The sequence below is a fragment of the Triticum aestivum genome, chromosome 1A, assembly GCF_018294505.1.
Source record: "Triticum aestivum cultivar Chinese Spring chromosome 1A, IWGSC CS RefSeq v2.1, whole genome shotgun sequence".
Lineage (NCBI taxonomy): Eukaryota > Viridiplantae > Streptophyta > Magnoliopsida > Poales > Poaceae > Triticum > Triticum aestivum.
The window spans coordinates 316281420-316294852 of NC_057794.1; the positions used below are offsets into that span (position 1 = coordinate 316281420).

General features: G+C 49.6%; 1 protein-coding gene across 1 annotated transcript; it reads right to left on the reverse strand.

Moving 5' to 3' along the window:
• Window positions 1-3150: 3150 nt before the first annotated feature.
• On the reverse strand, window positions 3151-7006 carry LOC543114 (protein YABBY 3). The gene is made up of 7 exons (XM_044471452.1): window positions 6377-7006; window positions 5994-6245; window positions 5688-5868; window positions 5053-5101; window positions 4533-4608; window positions 4237-4314; window positions 3151-3472 (listed from the first exon to the last, which is right to left on the reverse strand). The coding sequence occupies exons 1-7, from the start codon at window positions 6554-6556 to the stop codon at window positions 3395-3397; spliced, it is 894 nt and encodes a 297-aa protein (XP_044327387.1). The 5' UTR covers window positions 6557-7006; the 3' UTR covers window positions 3151-3394.
• Window positions 7007-13433: the final 6427 nt, after the last annotated feature.

The following is a 13433-nucleotide window of genomic DNA, read 5'->3' on the forward strand; positions in this document are numbered from 1 at the left end:
TATTGGTCAAGCATCTCTTCTCACTAGACATGCCAATAGGAGTCTTCAGCTTCGCAATGTTCTTCGAGTTCCATCTGTGACCCGTAATCTTCTTTCAGTTCCTAAACTCACACGTGATAATAATGTGCTTTGTGAATTTCACCCTTTTGATTTTTTTTATTAAGGATCGGGGGACGAGGGACATTCTTCTTAGTGGGCGGTTGTGCCAGGGCCTCTACCGTCTGGAGCATCCTGGTGTCGCTCGTGTTTTCAGTGGAGTTCGGGTCTCTCCGTCACAGTGGCATGCTCGTCTTGGTCACCCGGCCACACCTATTGTCCGTCATATTTTGCGTTGTCATGAGCTTCCTAGTTTGTCTAGTCATAAAGATGTAGCAGTGTGTGATGCTTGTCAGCAGGGGAAGAGTCATCAACTTCCTTTTTCGGAGTCCAGTCGTGAGGTGAAACATCCTTTAGAACTTGTGTTTTCAGATGTATGGGGTCCTGCTCAGACTTCTGTCAGTGGTCATAATTACTATATCAGTTTCGTTGATGCTTATAGTCGCTTTACCTGGCTTTACCTTATTAAACGCAAATCTGATGTGTTTGATATTTTTGTTCAGTTTCAAAAACATGTTGAACGTCTTCTCAAGCACAAAATTGTTCATGTCCAGTCAGACTGGGGGGCGAGTATCGCAACCTCAACTCTTTCTTTCAGTCGCTTGGATAGCTCATCGTTTAGCATGTCCACATACACATCAGCAGAATGGTTCAGTCGAACGTAAGCATCGTCATATTGTTGAAGCTGGTCTTACTCTTTTGGCCCATGCATCTGTTCCGTTTTGGTTTCGAGTGATGCTTTCACCACTGCATGCTTTCTCATCAACCGTACTCCTACTCGTGTTTTAAACATGAAGACTCCCATTGAGGTTCTCCTTAATGAACAACCTGATTATACCTTTCTCAAGGTATTTGGGTGTGCTTGCTGGCCGCATCTTCGTCCATATAACAAGCGCAAGCTTGAGTTTCGTTCTAAGAAGTGTGTTTTTCTTGGCTATAGCTCTCTTCATAAAGGTTACAAATGTCTTCATGTTCCCACTAATCGTGTCTATATATCTCGGGACGTCGTGTTTGATGAGCATGTTTTTCCCTTTGCCAACCTTCCTGTGTCCACTGTCGAACCACCATCCCTGCATTCATCCTCTGTTGCTTCTGACCAATTTGATGATGTTGCATACTCTCCTTTGCTGTTACCTAACCATGGTGCAGGAACCGGACGTGGAGCTCGTTTGGAGCTGTTGGAGGATTCACCATCATCATCGTCGTCTTCTGGTGGGCACGTCGATCGCCCTATGTTGCATGGCATCGATTCGCGTGCCCATGCATGGTCACCCGACGAGCCCGTCGCGCCGAGCATCTCCACTGCTCGGTCCGTTTCGCCAGCGGCCGCCGAGTCGCCCGCGGCTCGGCCCGTCACGCCGTCTTCGCCTGCGGCTCGGCCGGTCACGCCGTCTTCGCCCGCGGCTCGGGTCCTCACGTCGCCTTCATCAGCGGATCGGCCCGCGACACCGGCCGCGCCACGGCCCACTATGCCGAGCTCGCCATCGGCCCGGTCTGTGATGCCGGAGTCGCCAGCTGCTTCGTCTGCTCTGCCGGTTTCGCCGGTGGGTCGGCCTTCTTCGCCAACCGAGTCCAAGGCTACCGTGACTGGCTCCTCGTCACCGGCTGACTCGTCAACGTCGCCGTCCTCCAGCCCGTTGCAGGCTGCTCCGTCGACCTCGGTGGTTCCTGTGTCCCGACCACATACACGCAGTCGCAGTGGTCTTACATGGTATCAGAGAGCTGGCATGCTGAAGTGCAAACCGACCACCACACCCATGTCGTCTACCGACAAGATAACAGCTGTTGATGGTGAGCTTTTGTCTCCTGCGGATGCCACAGAGTACAGGAGCATTGTTGGTGGACTTCAGTACTTGACGATCACGAGACCAGATATCTCTTATGCTGTTAACAGGGTTTGTCAGTATCTTCAGGCTCCCAGAGATACTCATTGGGCTGCTGTTAAACGCATTCTTCGTTATGTTCAGTTCACCCTGACATTTGGTATGCATATTCGGCCGACTTCCTCTCGGGTCCTTTCGGCCTTCTCTGATGCAGATTGGGCTGGTAGCCCAGATGACAGGCGATCCACGGGGGGTTATGCAGTATTCTTTGACTCTAATTTGATCGCCTGGAGTGCTCGGAAACAGGCTACTGTGTCACGTAGCAGTACTGAAGTTGAGTACAAGGCTGTGGCTAATGCTACTGCAGAGATTATTTGGGTGCAGTCTTTGCTTCAGGAGTTGGGTTTGTCTCAACCACAGCCTCCTATTCTTTGGTGTGATAACATCGGTGCTACATACCTTTCTGCATATCCAGTATTTCATGCCCGAATGAAACACATTGAAGTTGACTATCACTTTGTACGGGAACGTGTATCACAGAAGCAACTGCAGATCAAGTTTATCTCATCTAAGGATCAACTTGCAGACATCTTCACTAAGCCTTTACCGCTGCCACAGTTTGAGGCTTGTAGGCGCAATCTTACCCTTCTCAGTTCTTTAGAAAGTGGCTAAGATTGAGGGAGGGTGTTAGACTATGTATAGCTTCTGTATCTATGTACGTATATGGTACATATTGTAACACAACCATTATATATAATGAGATAAGCCACCCCTAGAGGGTTGTGCTGGTTCCCCAAAACTTATTGTCTTACATTGAGAAACTTAAGGAAGCTCCAGCAGGAGAATGCTGGGTAGCGTGACATACACCTCTTCTGCCCAGGCTACATATATACAAGCGGCAGAGAGAGGTGTATGTGTAGGGGTACGTCAAGAGGGAAAGGAGACAGAAAAGCGAGCAAAAGATGAGGAGCAGCCATGCTGCAGCGGCTGCCGCTAGAGACCGGCCTGCGTGCGCACTGCGCAGGGAATGAGCTTGTTTGGATACAAGCGGCAGCAGCCACAGGAGCAAGGAAGGGCAAGCAAACAAAGACCCAACACGCAAGCCCGTGCCTACCTGCCTGGCCTCCCTTTACTCGACACGGCTAGATCCACCACTGCGCAGCATACTAGCTAGTACTACGTGCAGAACAATTAAGATAAGAGGTTAAGTGGAAACCATGCATGAGGAGAGTGATTAACTAGAACTAGTTGACAAGATATATAGATAATACATCGAGCAAAATAACAGGCAGGAAGAGTGTGCTACTAGATCGATATTGATCACTTAATTATAGCTAATAGGTCATACGAACTGAGGTAATTATATTGTTTACCATGGCAGAAAGCCCTAGCTAATTAAAGATAGCCTGATAGTAATAGTCGATAGGAGCTAGTCAAGGAGGCGATGGCAATAGCATGGATATGCTAGCTTGATATCAGTACGGAGCAATCCCCATGTTGGCCGCGTAAAGCCCCTCCTTTAGAAGCCCATGGCCATCCTTTCTCTGATGATCCTGATAGTTAAGCCACAAAGGGTTGACATTTGGTTAGCCGAAAATGGATAAGAAAATGGAAATATACATGCTGAATAACGTATACTATGTTCACACGGGAAATTTGTATGTAACGATGTACTCTATTTAAAAATCGACCAGGTCTTGTCCTGAGAATTTGGACACAAGCACACAATCTCCAACAAAATTAAGACTAAACATATAGCATGAAAAAACATTTCCCCATGACCTTGGACAATTTTATCTACGTCTAACCAGTTTAAAGTACATAATTTTTGTTGCATGCTTTCGGGCTTGAATCTATACGCTTTGTTAGTAACCATTTCAAATTAACAAAGTTCTACCCGCTATTTTTTTAACAAAGTTCTAAGTTCATCCTGAGCTAAATTTGTTTGTTTGACCAAGTCTAAATAAAAGTGGGTCAATATTAAACATCAAATTTGTTTCATCGGATTCTTTATAAAGTATGAAGTTGGACTTAGTACAAAGCTGGCACTTCAATTAATTTGGAACTGAGGGAATATGTGGTACTGTGGGCATCAATCATCTTAAAAATAGGAGTAACTTTTACAAAAAAAAGTATTGACATGTGCTTGAAGTTAAGCTAGTCGCAAAACAACATAGTAGTAAACTAATTAAGTTTATAATCCTGCGTTGCTTTTGAAATTTACTTTAGGCACTTAAAATAACAAAAACTAATTAAGTGTACAGTCCCAAAAAGCTGAAGTATGTACTATGTGGCCGAGGTTTGGTTGATTAGTCACCTGAGGTAGGAGGCTGGTCTTCCTGAGCCCCTGGTGATCCGGCATGAGGCCAAAGTGGATATGCGGAAAGTGAGCCCACTGCAGCAGCAGCAGCAACAACAAGAACATAATCACCACATCAAACAATTAAAGGTATATGCATGAATGGACCGTTCATGGGATTCCGAGAGATTGGGAAACCCTAGAAACAGTAAAGGCACATGCATGATCGGGCGAAACCCTAGCTGGAGTTTCAGAGCAGAGATCGATATATAGCATGTGTAGTGCAGGTGAGATTAAGGAAGAAGGGCACTGACGTTCTTGGCAGCCGCGCTGAAGGCCTCCCTGTGCGAGATGTCGGGATTGCCAGCCTTGATGCGTTGGATTTCGTCCCTGCGCGCGTTTCCGTCCCCCCAAAAACACCAGAGCAAAGAAAAGAGCAAAAGGAAAGGGATACGTCAGATCAGCGGCAGCGGCAGCGGCAGGTCTAAACGGCGACGACCACGACGACGACACCCTCATTATTTGCGCCATCACCAATGCATCATTTGCTACAACCATGTCTCATTAACTTCTCTCTCTCTCTTCCTCGAACAGTGAGAGAGAGAGAGAGAGAGAGAGAGAGGAAAGCCAAAAGAAAACAAGGTCTCTTTGCGTCTGCAAAGGCCTCACTTGTGCAGCTCTGCCGCCCCGGTCCCGACCCCCGGCCCCGGCCGGCTGCCTGCCTGCCACCGAAGTGGCAATGGCCTTGCCGTGAGAGTGAGACCACGTACTTGCACACCCCGTGCCCAGCTTCATTATTAATTAGGAAATGTACTGGTAGCTACTCCTACTTACTTGATGAAGCGGTTGTACGCCGACGGCACGCGCTGCCTCTTCTCCGGAGCTGCAGGGAGAATCAAAGCCAAGATAGATGTTAGTGCCATACGTTCATGACAAATTAATCGATCTAGCTAGCTTCTTTCAAACGCGCGCACTAGTCCAGGCGCCGGCCGGCCATGGTTGCAGGTTCCAAGTGGAGACATGCGAGAATGGAGGAGAGCTAGGAAGAAGCTGTCTGTACTATTATTCCCCACAGTGAAAAGGGCTGGAGAGAACGACGGTCGCTGTGTCCATCTCTCTTGGGCGCACAGTTTAGACTTTAGAGCTTGCAATGGTGCCAATGGTGGGCATTGTACCTTGTTGCATCTCTCTCAGCACCTATACAGTATATACACTAGACCACACACGTAGAGCATATAGGTTCCATGTACACCGGCGAGCCATGTGTTCTTCCCTGACCAGAGAGAGAGAGAGAGAGAGGAGAGAGAGAGAGAGAGAGCATGGGCAAGCTCTAGAGAGATGACCAGATTAGTAGTACTACTAGCAAAGATGGATCTCAAGAAACCGGACGAAACTTGGCATCCACAGGAGAAGAATAGGTAGTGGAGATTTGAGAAAGTGCATGCGGAAGCTAGGCTAGCTATACTCACGTCTGTTGACGACGGGATTGGTCCGTGGTGATGGCTCCTTCCCACCTTTCCCCCCGGCGACTGGGGGTGGCGGCAGCGGCGCAGGTGCCGCGGCGTTCCTGCCACCCGCAGCCGCGATCAGGCCGCCGAGGCCGTGCTGCTCCAGTAGCTGCAGGCTCGGGTTAGCGCTGGATATCTCATCCTACATGAAGTAGTACAATATTAGAGCGCAACAAGTCATCAAGAACCAAGTATATCCACATGTACGTACAATCAGAAGCTCGCCACCCAGGATCACAGGTCATGGTGATGCATGCAAGAACGTACCAGGAGGGAGTGGCGGGGAGGGTTGCCGGGCGCGAGGTTGAGCGAGCTGGGGTAGTGGAACTGGCCGTGGTGAGCAGCGGCGGCCGGCGGCGGGGACGTCGTGGTGGTGACAGCAGAAGCGGCTGACTCGGCGGCGACAGTGGTGGTCGTGGTCGGGAAGAGGAGGCCCCTCATGTCGACGGTGAGCAGGCTGCTGCAGTGGCCGCACCGCACTGTCACCGTCTTGAAGAGGCTGCTGCTCGGCACGCTCACCTGCACACCAGTACCTCCCGTTAAATGGACTTGAACGGAGGCGCCGCCGCTGCTGAGATACATACGCTTAGAAGCTTAGAGGTTCAAGAGAGGGAGAGAGAGAGAGGCGGGGGAGGGGGTTGATCACGGACGACGAGGACGGTGTCGCAGAAGTGGCAGTGCACGTAGCAGAGCTGCTCGGAAGGCGCCTCCGGCTGCATCGGCGCCGGGGGCTGAAGCTCCGAGCTGAGGCTCTCCGGCGCCATCTGCTGCTGCTGCTGCGATACTGGCGTGAAGGCGGCGGAGGCCCCGGAGGAGGAGGACGACGACATGCCCGGTTGATCGATCACGCTAGTGGTAGCTGTTCTAGCAGGCGGTGCAAGTGCAAATCAACTGCCCGGAGCGGCTAGAGCTGGGGCTTCTTGGGACCAGTGGATTTGACGCGGCAGCAAATGGGATAGGATGGATGGACGCGAGTGGCAAAGGCGGCAAGCGATTGCTGGCGGTACCTAGCTGCTAGCTGATTGCCCTCGCTTGCTTTTTCCCCCTCCTCCGCCGTTTGGGCGTGATTTGACGGGTGGTGGGCGTGTGCGTGTATATGATCTGGTGATTTGATGGTTTGGGGGTGACTGATGTGTGATGCAACGGAACCTAGTATGTATCGGATCTGTTGTTGCTGCTGCGATTTGGGAGCTAGAGGGAGAGAAAGGGGTTTGGTTGGTTGGTGCCTGTGCTGGTGTGATGGGAGAGGAGATATAGGGTGCAGGGGTGTTTCGGGAGTTCGGGTCAACAATGAGGACAGCCGCAGCCGCGGCCTGCAGCTGTGTCTACCTAGGGTACACAGGCGACGGGTTAGGGCCGGCGTCCCCTCTCGTCCATTTTAAAAAATTATTATTTCAACAAAGCAGGACGTATTTGTTATATTAAAATGTAGCATCAAGCGGATACAAAAGATGATGAGTAACGCCCGATTTCTTGATAACTTAGATGCATACAACCAAACATCAAGAAGTTTGAAAAAAGGAAAAATAATCTGACATATTGGTGACAGTAGAGCCCTATAAGACCCCTCCAAAAAGTAGAGCCCTATAAGACCGACGCTATGCCTATGTCGTCGCAGGTGGTGGGCCTATGATACTACCCATGTTGGGTAAAAACCTCCGTGGCCACTGCTCCAACCGCGCACACACTGCCTTGAACAGTGGTTGCACTACTGGAATTTTCGTATACGCCGGGTACCAGGCTTGTCACCGAGAGCTAAAGCACGGCGCTCGACAAACTCATAGACGCCTAGAGTACCTCTTGGCAACAGACGCAACTCTGCAAACACGGGATATTACCGAGAGTCATACTCAGCAATATGGTGACACTCGGCAAAGGCACTATTTGCCGAGAGCCAAACAATCATCGCACGACAAACGTGTTGCCATGTGGCTTACCCGGCGGTGAATAACGGCATGGTCACGGTGGCAATGCTTTGCCGGGAGCCGCTCTCGGGAAAGCTTTAGTCCCACCTCGCCTAACGACAAACAGAAGGACCTGTTCAAATAGTCAGATAACCCAGAAGCATCAAGTTTCAATCTTCATTACACTCTTATTAAGAATATGTACTGTCACTATGAATCTTCATATGTTCCGGATAGAGAATGTTCATAGTGGCAGTCCATATTCTAATGAACGGATGCCGACACAGTTTTATTAATATGATCCAACCGCACCTTTACCGAGGGCTGCTCTCAGTAGAGTAAGAGTTGCCAAGGGCTGTTCTTGGCAAAGCTCTGACTCTTAGCAAACTTTTAGTCCCATCATTAATTAATAAAGCTCGGTTGTTTCCCTTAAAAAACTAGGGTACACAGGCGACGGGTTCGAGGGTCTCACTCGAGCTCAAAACAAGCCAAGGGTGGTGCTCATACCCATGTACTCAAGTGTCCTTCTTTAGCGATGGTGGTGGTGATGATGGAGTAATTTTCTTGGCGATGATTCCTCTTAGAGCACGAATCTCCTCCTTGAGCTTACTGACTTCCTATTTAAGATCCAAATTCTCCTTGCGAAGCTTGTTGGTAGCGGTTAATGCATCCTCAACCAAGGGGTGCAACTTAGTTGTGGAAGACGAGGCGACATCACCCTGCACACGATGATAAGGGGTAAATCGAGTAATCAAAGGTTTAACCTTATTTGGCAAACTTGATTTCTTGAACTCCGCATGCATATCTCCTGGTTGAGGTAGAGGAGTTTCTTTTTCTTCTTCGCTCGAGGACTCCATCCTTTTCAGATCGGCATCCTCTTCCTCATCAGTAGTCCATTCATAAGGGTCAACCTCCCCGTAATCCTATTGTCAGCGGTGATGTGTGAAATGTAGCTCTCTCCATCAGATTCTTGGGATGACATATTGCTACTTCTTGAGCTTGCATTAGTTTTTCCCTTGAAGAGGAAAGGGTGATACAACAAAGTAGAGATAAGTATTTCCCTCAGTTATAGAACCAAGGTATCAATCTAGTAGGAGACAACACACAAATCACCAATACCTGCACACACAATCAAACACATGCACCCAACGCGATAAAGGGGTTGTTAATCCCTTCAAGGTCACTTGCAAAAGTGAGATCTGATAGAGATAGATAAAACTAAACAAAAGACAAAGTAAATATTTTTGGGTTTTTTTGGTTTATGGATTGGAAAGTAAAAGATTGCAAAATAGTAGACCGGAAACTAATATGATGGAAAATAGACCCGGGGCCATAGGTTTCACTAGAGGCTTCTCTCAAGATAGCAAATAATACGGTGGGTGAACAAATTACTGTCGAGCAATTGATAGAAAAGCGCAAAGTTATGACGATATCCAAGGCAATGATTATGAAATATAGGCATCACGTCCGTGTCAAGTTGTGACGCCCGGGTAATTAAGCTACAGTGATCCTCTGCTAATGATGCCACGTGGCTGCTAATCTCCAGTTAGTTCGAAACCGATTCAAATTCAAATTCAAAATTAGGCAAACAATAAAAGTTTTCAAATATTAAAACTAAAATGTTCGGAGTGAACCAAATATTGCATAGATAATTATGGGGGAAAACCACACATTTATAAAATGTTTAAATACTATGAGATGAATAAAACAGTAGTAAAAAAATGATTATTTGAATAACTTCGATAATTAATAAAATGTCAAACTAAGTTATTCGGGGTCTAAACTTTTTGTGACTATGGACTAGATTGTAATACTAATTTAGATACTAAATGTATGTTTTACTAAAATAGAATGCAACTACAATAAAGCAGGAAAGAATAAATAAAAGGAAAAGAAAACACAAAAACAGAAAGGAAAACTAACCAAAAAAAAGAGGTAAAAGGAGACCGCCCCCCCTGGACCCCTTGGCCCAACTGGGCCATGGCCCAGCCGGCCATCCCCTGGCCTATAGGCCACCCCCACCCCCCTGCCCCGAAACCCTAACACCCCCACTCCCCACGACCGTAACCACCTCCCCACTCCCTCATCTCTCCCTCTCATCCGATCCAGATTGGATCGGGCCGTCCCCGTCGCCCCGTCGCCGTTCACCATCGCCACCGCCGCCCAACGCCCTCCTCCTCAACCCTCCTTCCCAGCGCCCCCACGCTCGGCTGGTTCTGGATCGGGGAGGGGCCCGATCCCGCGTTGCCTGCCCCCGATCCGTCGCCCGTCGCCGCGACGACCTCGCGTCCACGTCTTCCTCCCCGAGCCCCACTGCCCGTGCCCTACTCCTCCCGATGTGAGCCCCGCCTTGCTCCCTCCCTCTCCCTCGCGCGCTCGCGCTCATCGCCGAGGTCCCCGCCGCTCTCGCCCCCGGTTGACGTGCTCCGGCCGCGTCCGATGCGCGCTCACCACGCCGTGCCCGCGCACCGCACCTGCCGTGGCCCCCAGCCCCCTGCCGCCTCCGATGCGGCCACCGAATCCCCCCTGCGCCGGCGACGCCGCTACACCCGCGGCCAACTCCGGCACCCCGGCCCCCGCGCCCTGCTCCCCTGCGCCCGCATCTCGCGTCGGCCTCGCCCACTGCCCCGTGCGGCCTCCCACGCGCTGCTGCGCTCACCGCCGCCGCCACCTTTGACCAATGCCCCCGCCCGCACTGCTCCGGCCGGTGGCGCCCCGGCCAAACCTCACCGGCGCGCTACCACTCCCACCGTGCGGCGGGCCGCGCCTGGACCGTCTCGGGCACCCAGCGCCCACGCCCGTTCGGGCGGTGCCCGCGCTCGCACCGCCCTGTGCCCGTTAGGCCCTTGGGGCCACAGACATGTGGGGCCCACGCCCCAGAACTTTATTAAAAAAAAGAAGAATTAAAAAATAAATAAATAAATAATAATTACATTAATTAATTAATCAATAAGTGAACTAATTAAGTTAATTAATCATCTTTAATTAAGCTAATTAACTAGTTAGTTTAATTAAATAGTACTTAGTTTAACTAAGACCTAATTAACCTAAACAGAGTATGACAGGTGGGTCCCACTGGACCCACGCGCCAGTTTGACCAAGTCAACTAACTGTTGACTGCTGACATCACCCTGATGTCATGCTGACATCATAATGGCATTTCCTAATTAATTTAATTCTGATAATTCTAAAAATGAATTAAAACTTTGAAAATTAATATAAAATAAACCGTAGCTCGGATGAAAAAACTTTGTACATGGAAGTTGCTCAGAACGACGAGACGAATTCGAATACGCAGCCCGTTCATCCGCCACGCATCCCTAGCATAGCAAACACGCAACTTTCCCCCTCCGGTTCGTCTGTCCGAAAACGCGAAACACCGGGGATAATTTCCCGGATGTTTCCCCCCTTCACCGGTACCACCTCGTACTGCGTTAGGGCACACCTAGCATCACGCTTTGTCATGTCATGCATCGTCATGCATTTGTTTGCATTATATTTATTGTTTCTTCCCCCTCTTCTCTCGCTAGACACCGAGACCGACGCCGCTGCTACCCAGTACGACTACGGTGTTGACGACCCCTCTCTCTTGCCAGAGCAACCAGGCAAGCCCCCCCTTTGATCACCAGATATCGCCTACTCTTCTCTATACTGCTTGCATTAGAGTAGGGTAGCATGTTACTGCTTTTCGTTATTCCGATCCTGATGCATAGCCTGTCCTTGCTTCTACTGTTGTTACCATTACCTGCTATCCTACTGCTTAGTATAGGATGCTAGTGTTCCATCAGTGGCCCTACACTCTTGTCCGTCTGCCATGCTATACTACTGGGCCGTGATCACTTCGGGAGGTGATCACAGGCATATACTAAATACTTTACACAATTACATTACTTATGATACTGTTCGGAGATGGGGGCTGAAGGGGCAGGTGGCTCCATCCCGGTAGAGGTGGGCCTGGGTTCCCGACGGCCCCCGACTGTTACTTTGAGGCGGAGCGACAGGGCAGGTTGAGACCACCTAGGAGAGAGGTGGGCCTGGCCCTGGTCGGTGTTCGCGGATACTTAACACGTTTAACGAGATCTTGGTATTTGATCTGAGTCTGGCTACTGGCCTATACGCACTAACCATCTACGCGGGAACAGTTATGGCACTCGACGTCGTGGTATCAGCCGAAGCCTTCGTGACGTCAGCGACTGAGTGGCGCGCGTCGGATTGGACCGTAAGCCTGCTCTTGTATTAAGGGGGCTAGTTCTGCTTCTGGCCGCGTTCGCAACGTGCAGGTGTGCAAAGGGCGATGGGCCCAGACCCCTGCACCATAGGATTTAGACCGGCGTGCTGACCTCTCTGTTGTGCCTAGGTAGGGCTGCGACGTGTTGATCTTCCGAGGCCGGGCATGACCCAGGAAAGTGTGTCCGGCCAAATGGGATCGAGCGTGTTGGGTTATGTGGTGCACCCCTGCAGGGAAGTTAATCTATTCGAATAGCCGTGATCTTCGGTAACAGGACGACTTGGAGTTGTACCTTGACCTTATGACAACTAGAACCGGATACTTAATAAAACACACCCTTCCAAGTGCCAGATACAACCGGTGGTCGCTCTCTCACAGGGCGACGAGGGGAGGATCATCGGTTAGGATTATGCTATGCGATGCTACTTGGAGGACTTCAGTCTACTCTCTTCTACATGCTGCAAGACGGAGGCTGCCAGAAGCGTAGTCTTCGAAAGGACTAGCTATCCCCCCTTATCTCGACTTTCTGCAGTTCAGTCCACATATAATAGCCTTATTCCAGTTGATACCAATGCATACATTTGTAGCATAGCTCCTTGCTTGCGAGTACTTTGGATGAGTACTCACGGTTGCTTTCTCCCTCTTTTCCCCCTATCCCTTCTACCTGGTTGTCGCAACCAGATGTTGGAGCCCAGGAGCCAGACGCCACCTTCGACGACGACTCCTACTACACCGGAGGTGCCTACTACTACGTGCTGCCCGCTGACGACGACCAGGAGTAGTTTAGGAGGATCCCAGGCAGGAGGCCTGCGCCTCTTTCGATCTGTATCCCAGTTTGTGCTAGCCTTCTTAAGGCAAACTTGTTTAACTTATGTCTGTACTCAGATATTGTTGCTTCCGCTGACTCGTCTATGATCGAGCTCTTGTATTCGAGCCCTCGAGGCCCCTGGCTTGTAATATGATGCTTGTATGACTTATTTTATTTGTAGAATTGTGTTGTGATATCTTCCCGTGAGTCCCTGATCTTGATCGTATACGTTTGCGTGTATGATTAGTGTACGATCAAATATGGGGGCGTCACAAGTTGGTATCAGAGCCGACTGCCTGTAGGAATCCCCCTTCCATGCTCCTTGGCCGAAGTCGAGTCTAGTCATTGAAAAACTTATACTAAGATGGTTGTGTGCCTTACGGGCCCACGCTGCCATCTGGGTGGTATTAGGATCTTTTACTGCTTGTCTATACTCTGGGTCTCTGATCTCTCTTCTATTCGGGTTAAATGATTTTGCTAAAATCTAACTTTAGGTTCTCGAAAATACTTCCTCCCGAAGAGCCCCATTCAGGCCAGATGATCGCCTGCTGCACCAGAAGATTTTGTAGTTACTCTCTGCTACTCTTTCGAGACTTTGTGCCCATCGCCTTTGTAAATTCCCTACCACTGTTATATCATTAAGGATAACTACATCCACTTGCCCTTTCAAATCCCATTGATCTTGTTATTACAAGATACACCGAAAATTCTCTGTATTGTTCCGAGAATATTTTGTGCCTACTGACTTGCAGTTCCTCGCCACCTGA